Source organism: Sphaerodactylus townsendi, linkage group LG04 (genome assembly GCF_021028975.2).
Source record: "Sphaerodactylus townsendi isolate TG3544 linkage group LG04, MPM_Stown_v2.3, whole genome shotgun sequence".
Classification (NCBI taxonomy): domain Eukaryota; kingdom Metazoa; phylum Chordata; class Lepidosauria; order Squamata; family Sphaerodactylidae; genus Sphaerodactylus; species Sphaerodactylus townsendi.
Window position 1 is genome coordinate 87,636,315 of NC_059428.1, and position 13,303 is coordinate 87,649,617.

The 13,303-nt window shown below is 42.7% G+C and overlaps 1 protein-coding gene across 1 annotated transcript in view; it reads right to left on the reverse strand.

The window, feature by feature from the left end:
• CLCN4 (chloride voltage-gated channel 4) overlaps positions 1 to 13,303 on the reverse strand; it is a 52,882-nt gene that overhangs the window by 28,616 nt on the left and 10,963 nt on the right. The window contains exons 4-8 of the mRNA XM_048493371.1: positions 11,226 to 11,413; positions 4,627 to 4,749; positions 4,169 to 4,375; positions 3,993 to 4,073; positions 1,417 to 1,962 (exon numbers count right to left, since the gene is read on the reverse strand). Coding sequence (XP_048349328.1) covers positions 1,417 to 1,962; positions 3,993 to 4,073; positions 4,169 to 4,375; positions 4,627 to 4,749; positions 11,226 to 11,413 — 1,145 coding nt within the window. The remainder of the gene's footprint in view (positions 1 to 1,416; positions 1,963 to 3,992; positions 4,074 to 4,168; positions 4,376 to 4,626; positions 4,750 to 11,225; positions 11,414 to 13,303) is intronic.

Here is a 13,303-nt window from a genome sequence, read left to right on the forward strand (position 1 = left end):
AAGAAGTTGTGCGTTACTATACCCTTTTCAACAACAAGAACTAAGTAGTACTGTAAGTTCAACCACCATGTGCCAGAGGCGTATGGGGCCCAGATTGCGTCCAGAGCAAAACCTCCTCCAGGTGCCCCCTCAAACATGGTGTGCTCCCCTGCCCCCCTGCAAGGCGTGGCGCCCCTCCCCCACCCATTCCCCCTAAACCCCACTTACCTGAGCCAGCAAGAGGGGGATTCTCTTGCGTCGGGGCTGCTGCCTGGGCAGGGAAGAGAAGCTGGCTGTGCAGCAGCCAGCCCCTCTTCTCTGCCCAGCAGCACCTGCGGCGCATGCAAGGGATGGAAAGAGAAGCCTGACGGCTTCTCTTCCCCACACCCGTGGCTTCTCTGGTCCTGTACCGGCAGCACCAGAGAAGCCACGGGTGAGAGAAAGAGAAGCCAGCAGCCTGTTCCTCTGTGGCTCAGACAGAAAGGAAGCAGCCGCAGCTGGAGCTCCAGCAGCGCCCGTGCCATTTCCCTTCCTTCAGAAAGGAGGGAAGTGGTCACAGCTGGAGCTCCAGCAGTGCCCACACCATTTCCCTTCCCTCCGAGTAGCCCACCTACTTGGAAAGGAGGGAAGCAGCCATGGCTGGAGCTCCAGCAACGCCCACACCATTTCCCTCTGAGCAGCCCTCCTGCTTGGAAAGGAGGGAAGCGGCCGCTGCTGGAGCTCCAGCAGTGCCTGTGCCATTTCCCTTCCCTTAGAAAGGAGGGAAGTGGCTGCGGCTAGGGCTCCAGCAGCACCCATGCCATTTTCCTTCCCTCCAAGCAGCCCACCTGCTCGAAAAGGAGGGAAGCGGCAGTGGCTGGAGCTCCAGCAGCATCCACGCTATTTCCCTCGCCCATGTTGTCCTCTTCAATGATGTGGGCAAGGTGAGGGAGGGCAAAGACTTGGGGGGAGAGAAGGCCATGTGGGGGTCCATTTTGCACCCCCCACATGACCAGAATGGTTGTGCCCGGGGACATGGGATACCATGTGCTGTACCATTTTGTTTTAGAGTGCTCCACTAATGCCTATGTACGCCCCCCACGTGACTGTGGGAAGTAGGGCTAAGGACTCTACCCCCCCGCCCGCACTGCTTCGCTACACCACCACACAGCTGAAAGGATTTCAGCAGAATCCAGTTAAATTGACTTATTTGTCATGTCTTACAAGAGATCTTCAAACACACTAGGTTCAGAGGACACAGTAGGCCACATTCCACTAGCACTAGAGCACCCTCTGTCAGCAGGATTCACCCTGAGACAGTAAAAACATACTATCTATAACTGGTGGGAGAAACTCCATTATCCTTTCAAGACAACTGTGCTCTTGATTTTGGGGCTTACTAAATCAGAATCTTATATGCAACAAAATGATTAGACACACAAAATTCATTCAACTTACCTTCATGCCAAAGGTAAATATGGTAATGATGATTTTAAAGATCAGAGCCAGGGATAGCTGCCACATGGCTGTGTATACTCCAAAACCAGCTGGTCTGTCAGGAATATCATCCACAGGTCGAGTCATATTAGGATCATTTATGTAGTCACAGAGTTGCGAAGACTCTAGAGCCCCACAGTCATTGAAAAGCTCTGAGATGAGTTCACTGGTGCTCCTCCGGGTGTATGGATTGGGATAGGCAATGATAGCAGTGATAGCAGTTACTCCAATGACTTCTAAGACTGGGTACTTCCCAAGTCTTGTGGTTTTGCGTCTTCTGCACCATTCAATATTGCAACGGATGAATAGTGTCCCCCATAGACCTCCAAAAACTCCAAGTAGAATAAAGGGGAAAAGTTCGGCCATATACCAAGGTGTGTGATACTCAACATAAAAAAGTACTAGGCGGCTGTTTCCAAATGGGTTGATGGATCTCAGGGTAAATGCTGCAACAAGGGCTGCAAAAAATGATCTCCAAAGAGTCTTCAGGGGAAAATAATAACTTACCTAAGAGAAAATGAAAACTGTTAATGGCAACTGCAGTGTTTCTATTGGTCATTATGGTACAATGCAATTTAAACCATGTCCATCTCAATGTCTTTCAAAGATACTGTCTTGCCAAGTATGAAGAAACTATTGTAAATGAAGGACTCAATGAGTGAGGCTTTTGGGAATCAGCGTTTCCCAGCCGGTGCCCTGCAAACGGCACTGGGTTGGAGGCGCCAAAAAGCGGCACCTCCATTTTTCCCCACACTTATCTTCAATCCCTGTGGAGCTTCGCAGGGACAGGGAGGCACGCCCACACTGCCCTTTGACACACACACACACCCCCCCAGGAGTTGGAGGGCAGCATGGGCATGCCTACCTGCAGGGAAGGTAAGGATGGGGAAAGAAAATGGAGGCACCTCCGTGGGCCGCAGCGACTCTGGGGCTGCTCGCACCTCAGCGTGCAAATGGCCCCGGGACTCCACTGGCATCATATATGCTGGTAGGGAGCCACTGTAGTGTCCTGTGTGGAATCCATCTCAGAAAAATTTCCTTCATTCCTCATTTTTCTTCCATCCTCCAGTCGCACACATACCTCATAAGGGCAGGAGCCAGGTATCTCCCTCAATCCTTCTCAATTAGATTAGAAAACTATATTTACTCTATCCTATCCAGAAATTGAGTTTCTACAATAAGTGAAGTGTAATAACTTGAATAGACAAAAAGGGTTCTGAGTAATTTTGTTCCTGGCACACATGGAAATTGGATGGGCTTTCCTGTGCACTCTGCTAAATTACCAGATTCAGAGTCTAATAGGCTGGGGGGGGGGGAGGGGTAAGATTCTGAATATACCAATAGAAAGGATATATTATTACAAATCCATTAAATGATTTTGCTCAAACTCTAAGAAGAGATTATAATGCTATGGAAAATAAACTGTATTGTTTCTGACTAGTTAGATATTCCTGTAGATATTTTTTTCCTGCAACTAGATTGCAAAAGATGAACCATTCCTTTGCAAACTACTAATGGGTTTAGCTGTACTGTAAATAAGAAGTGTCCATTGCTACACAACAGCAAAATAGTATAGCCAGCCCACTAAGAGTATAGTACTACAAGAGCATAGTACTACCTTACATTTATAAGCTCAGTAGAATGACCGTAGCAACAAATGCATATTATTTCAGTAATCCTTACTGTAGGATTCAGAACATTATTCAGGGAATCCATAACTCTGTAAGAGTGACCTGGATCATGAGTCCCAGAAATAGGCACTAATGCTAAGAGAATCTGTGCTTGAGTGGGTATATGAACTGAGAAACTTTACAGTTTGTGCATACTCTGAGGGTTGTAAAAGAGGAGACACTAGGCGATTCATGATCATATCTTTCTTGTGTATTTATAAATTCAGTTAGAACCATGTGGAGACCATTCAGGTTGGGACCATAACAAGATTTGGGATAAGTACAGGTCCTTCATTTTTCCCACCACTACATTCTTTCATAAACTGAAATTAATGCAGTTAATTATAAGAAAAAGGACACTAAAAAGCGTCCTTTTCCATTAAAAGGCTAATTAAACCACAAGAGTCTCTTATGAATAATGAAACCATGTGAAGTAGAACAGTGAAACCCCTTTTCTGGTCCTGACTCAAATCAAGGCCATGCTCAACTGTAATTTCTCCTTCAGAGGCTAATGATCCCTGTGGCATTTTATTTTACATTATTATTTTATTTATAGCCTGGCTTTCTCACTGAGACCCAAGGTGAATTGAACAGTGTAAATCAATGAATTTAATAAACAGTGGGAAAGAACTACAGCAGAGTGACCCTTTGCCACTACACTATCCAAGTCTCTTCACTAAAATTTTGTAAATAGTTAAGAGTCCCAAAAACAGGAATTCCTATTGAGTGTATTGTATAATATTTCTATGAAAAAAGTTTAATAGGACATACCAGGGCTTTCAGCTGAGTCATAATCTAGGCCCTGTACAAAATATCTTCAGAAAAAATATGCAATTACTGGTATTTATGAGCATAGTCAGTTCTTACCTCCTCTAGGCTAAAAAGTACACCACCAATTGGTGCTCCAAAGGCCACAGAGACTCCGGCGGCGGCAGCTGCTGAAAGTACCTAGCATGGAAATATTGACACCGAAGTCAAGAGTTTCTGGTAAGGATGTAGACATTTTATGAGGTGAGGAAAGAAAATAATGCAACTGACTTTACCTCTCTTCTCTTGCCTTCATTCTTGCTGTATTTTGAGAAGAGGCTGCAGAAAAAGTTGCCACAACAGCAAGCCACATGCACTAGAGGCCCTTCTTTGCCAAGGCTGAGACCTGAAGATACTACCAGAACCAAAGTGACCGTTTTGATTAGCAGGGTCCATTTGCCCAGGTAACCTCTAATAATGAAACCGCTCAAGATGGTCTTTATCTGGAAAGCAGGAAGAACAACACATTGGAAGCTGATTTTGTGAAACCAATATGAATTATGAAGAGGTCAGACATTGCTTTAAAAGCATGTGAACCTTAAGTTTCTAAAAAATACAAGGCTCCATTAACAACTCTTCTTCTTTTAGCACACACCATGTTTAAAAGCCTTTGGTATGAACTGGCCAGAAATGTTGCAAGAATTCCCCCCCCCCCCCTTTTCAACGAGTTGTCAAGCCAGAAAGAAAAACTTACCTCTGGAATTCCAGAACCGCAGGCATAGGGAGCAAATACTCTGACAAGGGAGACGGCCAGGAAAGCAAACAATAAAGCCCACAAAATGTAAAGAAAATAATTTAGAATGTAAGCGCTTGCACCCTGGAAAAACAATAAGGAAAAACTAATATTAGAAAAATCCAAAAATGTCACGTTTCAGTCACTTGCTAAGTAGAGGAATCATGCAGATAATTTATCATAATTGGTCTAAATGACACAGCTACTGCAGTAGTGTATGCATGACTTGGTTTCTGCTTTAGCAGTGTATCTGTCTCCTATATGTTATCTACAATGATACAATTCAAGAATATCAAAGAAAAATCTAACAAAATATGCACCAGACTATAAACACAACACATGGCAACCACAAATACATTTCTAAAGCACATGTTGAAGCGTTGGGGAGGGGAAAAAGACACAACATTTGGTAAATGTTCAATAACTGCTCTCATTCTTTGCCAGTTGCCTGTGAGATAGCCAACACGTAAGCTGAACCACCTGTTGACAAATCCCTATAAAGCAGGTGGTAGAAAGTGTAACATTAGCAAGCAAGGGAGATGCACTGAAATTTTTCCCACCTACACTTTTCCATATCAAAAGAAGTTTTTAAAGCTCTTCTTTCTCCAAGTAAGGACCAGAGACCAGAATTAATCCCCACTAAAATTAGGGATGCCAGTCTTCAGATGGGACCCAGGGATCTCCAAACTGCATAGATCAGTTCCTTTGGAGGGAGATATTTATGGCATTGTACACTATTGAGGTCCCTGCCCTCCCTAGACTACAACTGCAAATCTCCAGGAGTTTCCTAACCTGGATCTGGCAACCTTATCCCCACATTCTCTGCCAGTGGCCAGGGAAAACCTGGCAATCCTAACTAGAGTAAAGGGTGTCCTAACCTAGATGGCCTGGGCCAGCCTGATTTTGTCAGATCTCAGAAGCTAAGCAGGGTCAGCCCTGGTTACTACATGGATGGGTGACCCTGAAGAAAGTCCAGGGTTGCTATGTAAAGGCAGGCAATAGAAAACCATGTCTGATTGTCTCTTGCCTTGAAAATCCTGTGGGGTTGCCATAGTTCTGCTGAGACTTGATGGCACTTTCCAACACATCCTTAGCTTCATACTGGCAGGTCTGCCCAAGTAGTCAGCAGCCATAGTTCCTTTTGTGTCCAATCTTTTATTTCTTACCTATTTTTACAGAATGATGATCGAACAACTCTTCTCCCCATTAATTTTGACAGCTGGATTTGCTAATTCCAGCAAAAGACAAGATGAATGGCACCTCCATTGTTGACATACTGATTCCTTGACTAGAATAGTGCATTCTTATTGCTACAGCTGAAGAGCATTAGTTTAATTTCCAGATGCATGTCTTCTCATAGTGCTTTAAATAAGAGCCAGCTATGACAATAATCATTACTCCATTATAGGATGGTCTCTGTTTGTTATCCATGGCCCAGTGTGAAGTGGAAATAATTTCAGAAAGGAAAATGGGACTGGCAGCACATATAAATTTGGTTCTCAAAACTTTTTGGTTTTGACCTGTGATCTTCCACTGGAGGTGCCAGTTGCACATAGCCTGGCTTTGACCTTGCGGGTCGGCCCAGGGCACCCCTGCAGGTTCCTGTGACAGGATGGTGGTTGGGTGAGTGACTGGGGAGGCCCTTGGGTACAGCTGTGGGGTGGGCACAATTGTGGGATGGGGGAGTGGGTGTGATGCCTGGGGCTTGCCTGGGATGCTGCTTTACAACGGTACGCCCCTGCGTACGCCATGCATGTACATGCATACATCTGTTTGTAAGAAAGAGCCAGAACGTTCATAAAGGAAACTGAGAACTGGTACATAGATATATGTATGGTTTCAGTCACATGTTCAGCTGTGCATGTGATGAATGTAATATGAGAATTGTACATATAAAGAAAAAAGTGTACACTGTACACAGATTGTACATGCATTCCCTGTTACTTATGAACAGGCCTGTTGATTAAAAGCTGCCATTTGAGGTCAGGAATGTAAAGTGAAGGAGGAAGGCAGCAAAATTACCCTCTCAGCCTCTTTCATGAGAAGAACTGCACTGATGGGAAAGGGAAGAGATGGTCGTTTTGTCCTCTCTCCCCTCTCCAGTGCAACCTCTTTCTTTGCATGGTTTTCAGTCCATGTGGGTCCTGAAACATCAGGAATACCCTTTTATTGTCTTCCTGACCAAAACGTTTGTTTTCACCCAGGTCTTTGAATGAAGGGTTCCATTCTATGGTTTATAAATGCTATTTTATGTTGAACCCAGTTTTAAAGCTGTGTTTATGTCTCTTGCAAGCTCCTTGCTTGTTTTAGTGCTAAGTTTCATTCTGAGATTTTCCCATGCTTAGTACAGTATTATTGTACTGTTTTTACCTTGTGAGGTGCCTCAAGCAGGTTTCAGGAGAAGGAACACATACATTTTCTGAATAAATATTAGTCTGTCCTGCAGCCTCAGGAATCAGTTTTATTGGGGTCAAATTAAACTTGAGAGGACTGAAAAACAGATAATATCCCTAATCCTTGTGCTCATAGATCATGGGATCCAAGCTAGTGAGTTAGCTATTTGTTATCTATTACATTTTATTCCAAACTTCCTCTAAGGAGCTCAGGGCAATCAATATACATAGTTTTCCCAAACCTTAATTTTATATTTATAAACTCTGTGAGGCAGGTTAGACTGACAATTGAGTCATCCAGTGACTCACAGCTAATCAGAGATTTGAACCTAGGTCCCTCAGATTCTACTCTGTTTACCGACTACATTATGCCAGTTCCCTAACACATCTCATGATGGTGAGTAGGATTTTTCACATCCAAAGCCAACACTGCCTTTTAGATTAGCACACTGGCTGGATATTCCCCAACAGAGGACAAAATTGTGGCAAAACTTTAACTAAATTTCTCATATAAGTACAACGTTACTATACAGGGGCGTAATGCCTATTGGGCAAGGTGGGCATCTGCCCAGGGCATCACCTTGTGGGGGGCATCAAAATGCAGGGTTCGTTTTGGGGTATTTTTAGTGGTTTTCCATTTTTGGCCTGCAGGGGGCGCAGTTTTTAGGCTAGTGGCACCAAATTTTCAGTGTATCATCAGGAGACTGTCCTTATGCTACCCCCCAGGTTTGGTGAGGTTTGGTTCAAGGAGTCCAAAGTTATGGACTCCCAAAGGGTAGCCCCCATCTCCTTAGCAAAAAATGGGGATGGGGCACCCCCTTTGAGGGTCCATAACTTTGGACCCCCTAAACCAAACTGCAGCAAACTTTGGGGGTACCCTAAGGACAATTTCCAGATGATACCCTGAAATTTTGGTGCTGATACATCCAAAAATGTGCCCCCCTGCAGGAACATCCCAGAAATTTGCCCAAGAATCTTTGTTCTGCATTCTGTACTGCTGTCCATGGGGGTTGCAGACTGGGGGGGGACATTTCTGAAGGCACAGTCTCAAAACGTTCAGGGTCTCATCAGGAGACTGCCCTGATGATACCCCCCAGGTTTGGTGCAGTTTGGTTCAGTGGGGGGCAAAGTTATGGACCCTCAAAACTGTAGCCCCCATCTCCTATTAGCTCCCATTGGAAACAATGGGGGATGGGGCACCCCCTTTGGGAGTCCATACCTTTGGACCCCTTGAGCCAAACCTCACCAAACTTGGGAAGTAGCATAAGGACAGTCTCCTGATGATACGCTGAAATTTTGGTGCTGATATGTCTAAAAATGCACCCCCTGCAGGCACCAATGTCCTGGTGCAAAACAAATTGGTCATGGTGGAGTGGCCGCCCATGGGGTGGGGGGGTGGGGGGCATCCAACTCAGGTTTTGCCCAGGGCTACAGTTTTCCCAGGGCTGCCTCGTTACGCCCCTGTTAATATATGATCTGGTTCAAGACTTTTCTTGCAAATCAGACTGATCTTGAACACATTTTAGTCACGTAAAAGGATTGCTTAAAGCCTGTTCAGTACTGGTAAAATTATCTTCATGAAGAATGGAATACAGAATGAAAATATGATCTAGGGGATATCTGACTTGCTTCATGGTTTCCACATCTGCTTTATTTTCCATTTACAAAAATGATGATAATTAAAACAATTTTGACAGGTGTCAGAATGCATAAGTCCTGTGTGTAAGGAGCTCTAAGCTACTAAAAGTTTCAAAACCACAGGGAAAAGTTGTGTTGCAAAAATATCCATCTATATCCATGTCTTCACATTGTCAGATTCCATTAGCTATGACAAGCAGAACTGATCAGACACAGAAAAAGAAGAGTCTGAACAAATTACATCTAAAACAATGACCTCTAAGTATTGTCAACACAAGGGGTTCTGAGACTCATTCGTTTTTAGAAATTTAAGAAATTTCTACCAGTCCCAGAAAAGGATGAAAAAATTGGATGGTAGCAATAGGAAAGAAAACGTTAAGCCAAGAACAAGGACATGTTATCCACACTCTTGATGGTTTTGTGGCATCATAAAGCAGTCAAAAGTGATTTGTTACTTAGCTGTGTTCTGTCATTTTGCTCACTATGAAACCTGGATCTGACAACCCTCCCCAAGGCACAGAAGTAACAACCGATAAAGGATCAAATAAGGTCAGCAGGGAGAGGGCTTTTGCAGCCAGAATCAACTGGTTGTTGTGGGTTTTCCAGGTTGTGTGGTTATGGTCTGGTAGTTTTTGCTCCTAACATTTCACCACATCTACGACTGGCATGTCACAGAGAGAAACATATCTCATGGGGGCATGCCTCAGAAGATGCGAGCCATAGATGCAGGCAAAATGTTAGGAGCAAAAACTACCAGACCGTGGCCACACAGCCTGGAAAACTGACAACAGTTTGCATTAAGAGTTTGAGAAACACACAGCCCCCTCCCCCCACATATATAGCATACGAGCTTTCACAATGGAATTAAAACTAGAAAACTTCCAGTGTAGTCCTAGTTTTAAAAACTGTACTGCATATGAAAAAGGTGTTATTAATGACATTCTATATGGGGGAGGGTTATAAATAATACTAATCATTAAACACCCTCCAGGACTATGAGATGGAATTTGCTGCTGTCAGAAATTTGTGAACGTTCCAAGTAGCTGCTTGTTAGAGTTTGTGTTTTTAAAACAAAAGAGAAAAAATCCTAGGAAATGAGAAATCCCTGCATCATTTTTGTGATTACTTATTTCCCTCTAGTGGAAAGGAAGATAGTCACTAAACAGATATAACAATTTTTGAAAGGAACAATTCTTGGGTAATGCATTTTATCATATGCAGATGATTTTGTAAAACATGAAAGAACCAGGAGGATTTCTTACTTTGTGACCATTTATTCCTGTGAACATTTTAAAAAAAATTAGTCACCTCTGAACTTGCAGCACCAACCTGAAAGATAATAATAGTGACCCCTTCTTGGGGATTTGGTTTAGCTGAAGACAGGTGTCTGGGGTGGAGACAGGCTAGTCCCCAGATGTATCAGCAAGCTGCAAAGAGACAGGAGAATGTTGCTGCCTTTTTAGGCAGAAACAATAGAGAAGTGCCTTGTTGACAGTCCACTGCCACCTCAATAGCTGCTCAGTGGTGGTTCAGCCCAGCTCCAAGGGAGGTGGAGACAGGGTGGGGCTGCCTCAGTAGCTAGGACAGCTCCCAACCTTTCACAAGGGCTTTCCCTCTTGAGAGATGTAGGCAGTGGACAGTGAGCATGTGGCCCTTGACACTGAAACAGCCCAGAAGAAAGCTGATGGAAAGACATCCAGCTTCTCTCCCCAACCTGCACTAGAAAGGTAGGGAAAAAGAAGGAGGAACAAGGTGCTGGATAACCCACTTCATTCTCATTTCTGAAGCCCCCACCCAGCTCATGTAGGAGCAAGTCACTACTAGGACAATGGGGTGATGTAACTCTGGCCCTGCACATCCCCACAAAGAATATCCCAGTATCAATTACCTGTGCTCCATTACTCTATTTATACAGTCTTCTTTTTGCATTCCATATCTCAGCAAAACATCTGTAATTATAATGATGGTGCCAGAGAAAAGCACATTGATTCATGAAAATTTGTGCAAACCCTTGCATGTACTCACCCAACAGACCCAGGTCAAATCTGTGGCAATAGCTTTTCTCTATATTTCAGAAATTTTGCAACCTTTGTTTTGAGCTAAGTCATCTTGATAATAAAGCTGAATTTAATAAGAATGGTTTCATAGTTTCCTCCTCTTACAGCAAGCTGCACTAGAGTTTATTTGCTGGACTCCTTTTGAGTTTTGTTGGGATATATATTTTAAGTCTTGACCTGGATAGCTCCAGGCTAGTCTGATCTCAGAAAATAAGTAGGGTTAGTTTTTGGATAGGCACTTTCCAAGGAATACCAGAGTCCTGACGCAGAGGCAGGAAATGGCAAACTACCTATGAAGAACTCTTGCTTTGAAAACCTTATGGGGTCACCATAAGTCAGTTGTAATTTGATGGCACAAGAGTGTGTGTGTGTGTGTGTGTGTGTGTGTGTGTGTGTGTGTGTGTGTGTGTGTGTGAACTGAGTAGAAAACAGCTGAATTGAAATTATGTGAAAATTACATTATAGTGCCTACCTCGGACTTATTAACTAGAAGTTCAGACCATTTCTGCCACTGAGGACACTTGTCCCTATCATCGAAAGTTGTTTCATTTGATGTCCAGCAGCACTGCTCGTGGCTGTACCAGAATGCAGATAAACAGACACCTTCTTTCAGATCTGTCATCCAGTCCACAGCTAAATCTATAACTCCAGCTAATGTGCCTGGCAGGGAGAAGGGAAAAAAAGATTCTGACATAAGGCTGGAAAATGCACGATTAAGGGAAATGACAGACATTTGAATAAAGGGAATTGAATCACAGCTATTCAGAACATATCCTCACAAAAGCACCCTGTAAAGATGGGTCAGTCTGTGAACAAGGAGCACTCTGTTCTATGTTGAGTCACCCAGTTGTGGCCAAAGAACATATTCTGTTTCTCTCTGAAAGCATCAGCAGTTTGCCTAGCCATACAATTGTTTCATGGTTGAAGGAGAGGACTATCTGTCCTACTTAGAATACATATTAATGGGTCAGAAAAGATCCGAGCGAAGAGAAGATAGGAAGCTTTCTTTCTTACCTTCTTCTCAGTGCAATGTTTCTTTTTAAACACCATCTGCTTTTCTTGGCCCATTACTGTGAATTTCTAAACAACAGGCCTCCATAATCACACACAAGCAAACATATCCAGTCTAGACAAGAACATGTTTGCAACCCAATCAAACATATTCTTGTCTAGACTGTTCCATGTGCCAATAAAATCACTGAGGTCAAAATTGATGGTGGAGCTATTGAAAACAGGTTTAGTTCCAGGATTATTACTAAACAAGTGCGATGTGAATATAATATATGCAGCCTAATTTGCACAATTTAAGTAAATGTTGAATCTCTCACTAATGTGTGTGTGTGTGTGTGTGTATGTAAAACTATTGTATATATTACTATTTAGTTCCACAGTTACTATTAAAAAAGATTAATACACACACACACACATATATATATATATATGAAATCTTGTTTAATAGTAATTGTGGAACTAAACAGTAATATATACAATAGTTTTACATATATATACATTAGTGAGAGATTTAATGTTTACTTAAATTGTGCAAATTAGGCTGAATATGCCTTTGTAATATACTTATACATATTAGCAAGTATAATATGCCTCTGTAATATACTTATACATAACACAACAGTGACACCCAGTGGTAACTCTGGATATATAACTACTGGGACAGTGAAATATCGTATTTATTAGGATCAGTCAAAAACAACACTTTAAGCTGTAGTTGTAGAATGGTTTAAAAATACATTTAAACCAGCAACATATAACTGATCTTTCTGTGCTTCTCCCAACCCTCAGGAATTATTTTTTAAAAAACACCAAATATCTGCAGCAAGAAGAGGAAGGCAGGAAAGAGTTCCCTTTGCAGTTATTTCGCTCCAACACCATGATGTCAACTGTCATTTTGTTAATGACTACCAGAAATTGAACTTGAATCTGATTGCTAAAATGGACTCTCAGTTTGTTAGTTTGCTTATTTTTTTTGTCATTTCCTCATAGCTTGAATACTATAAAATTTAGGTTGAAATCGTGTGTGGTGGGATTCAAATAATTTCACAACCAGTTCCGGTGGTGGGATTCAAATAATTTCACAACTGGTTGTTTACAAGCACCATTTTAGCAACCAGTTCTGCCGAAGTGGTGTGAACCTGCTGAACCCCACCACTGCATGCATCCATAGTTGGGCATAAGGTACAAGCACCTGTGCAAGCAACCTGTACAAGCACCCAGTCATTACTGACCCATGAGTCATCTCATCACAACATTTACTAGGCAGACTGTGTTTATGTAGTGGTTTGCCATTGCCTTCCCCAATTGTCTACAATATCACGAATCAAAAACATCTGTATTGCAAGAAGCTTCATAGATACATAATTTCTGTTTTGGGGAGATTTCTGCTTTTTTATGTCCTGCAGTTTTAACAAAAATAGCTTATTTCTAAAGTACATCGATGTAGTATACAATAGCAGCCATAATAGGGATTAGTATGTATAGGGAGGGAGGTGAAGATAGTCCATTTCATTAGCTGGACTAAAGTATGCAGTATAA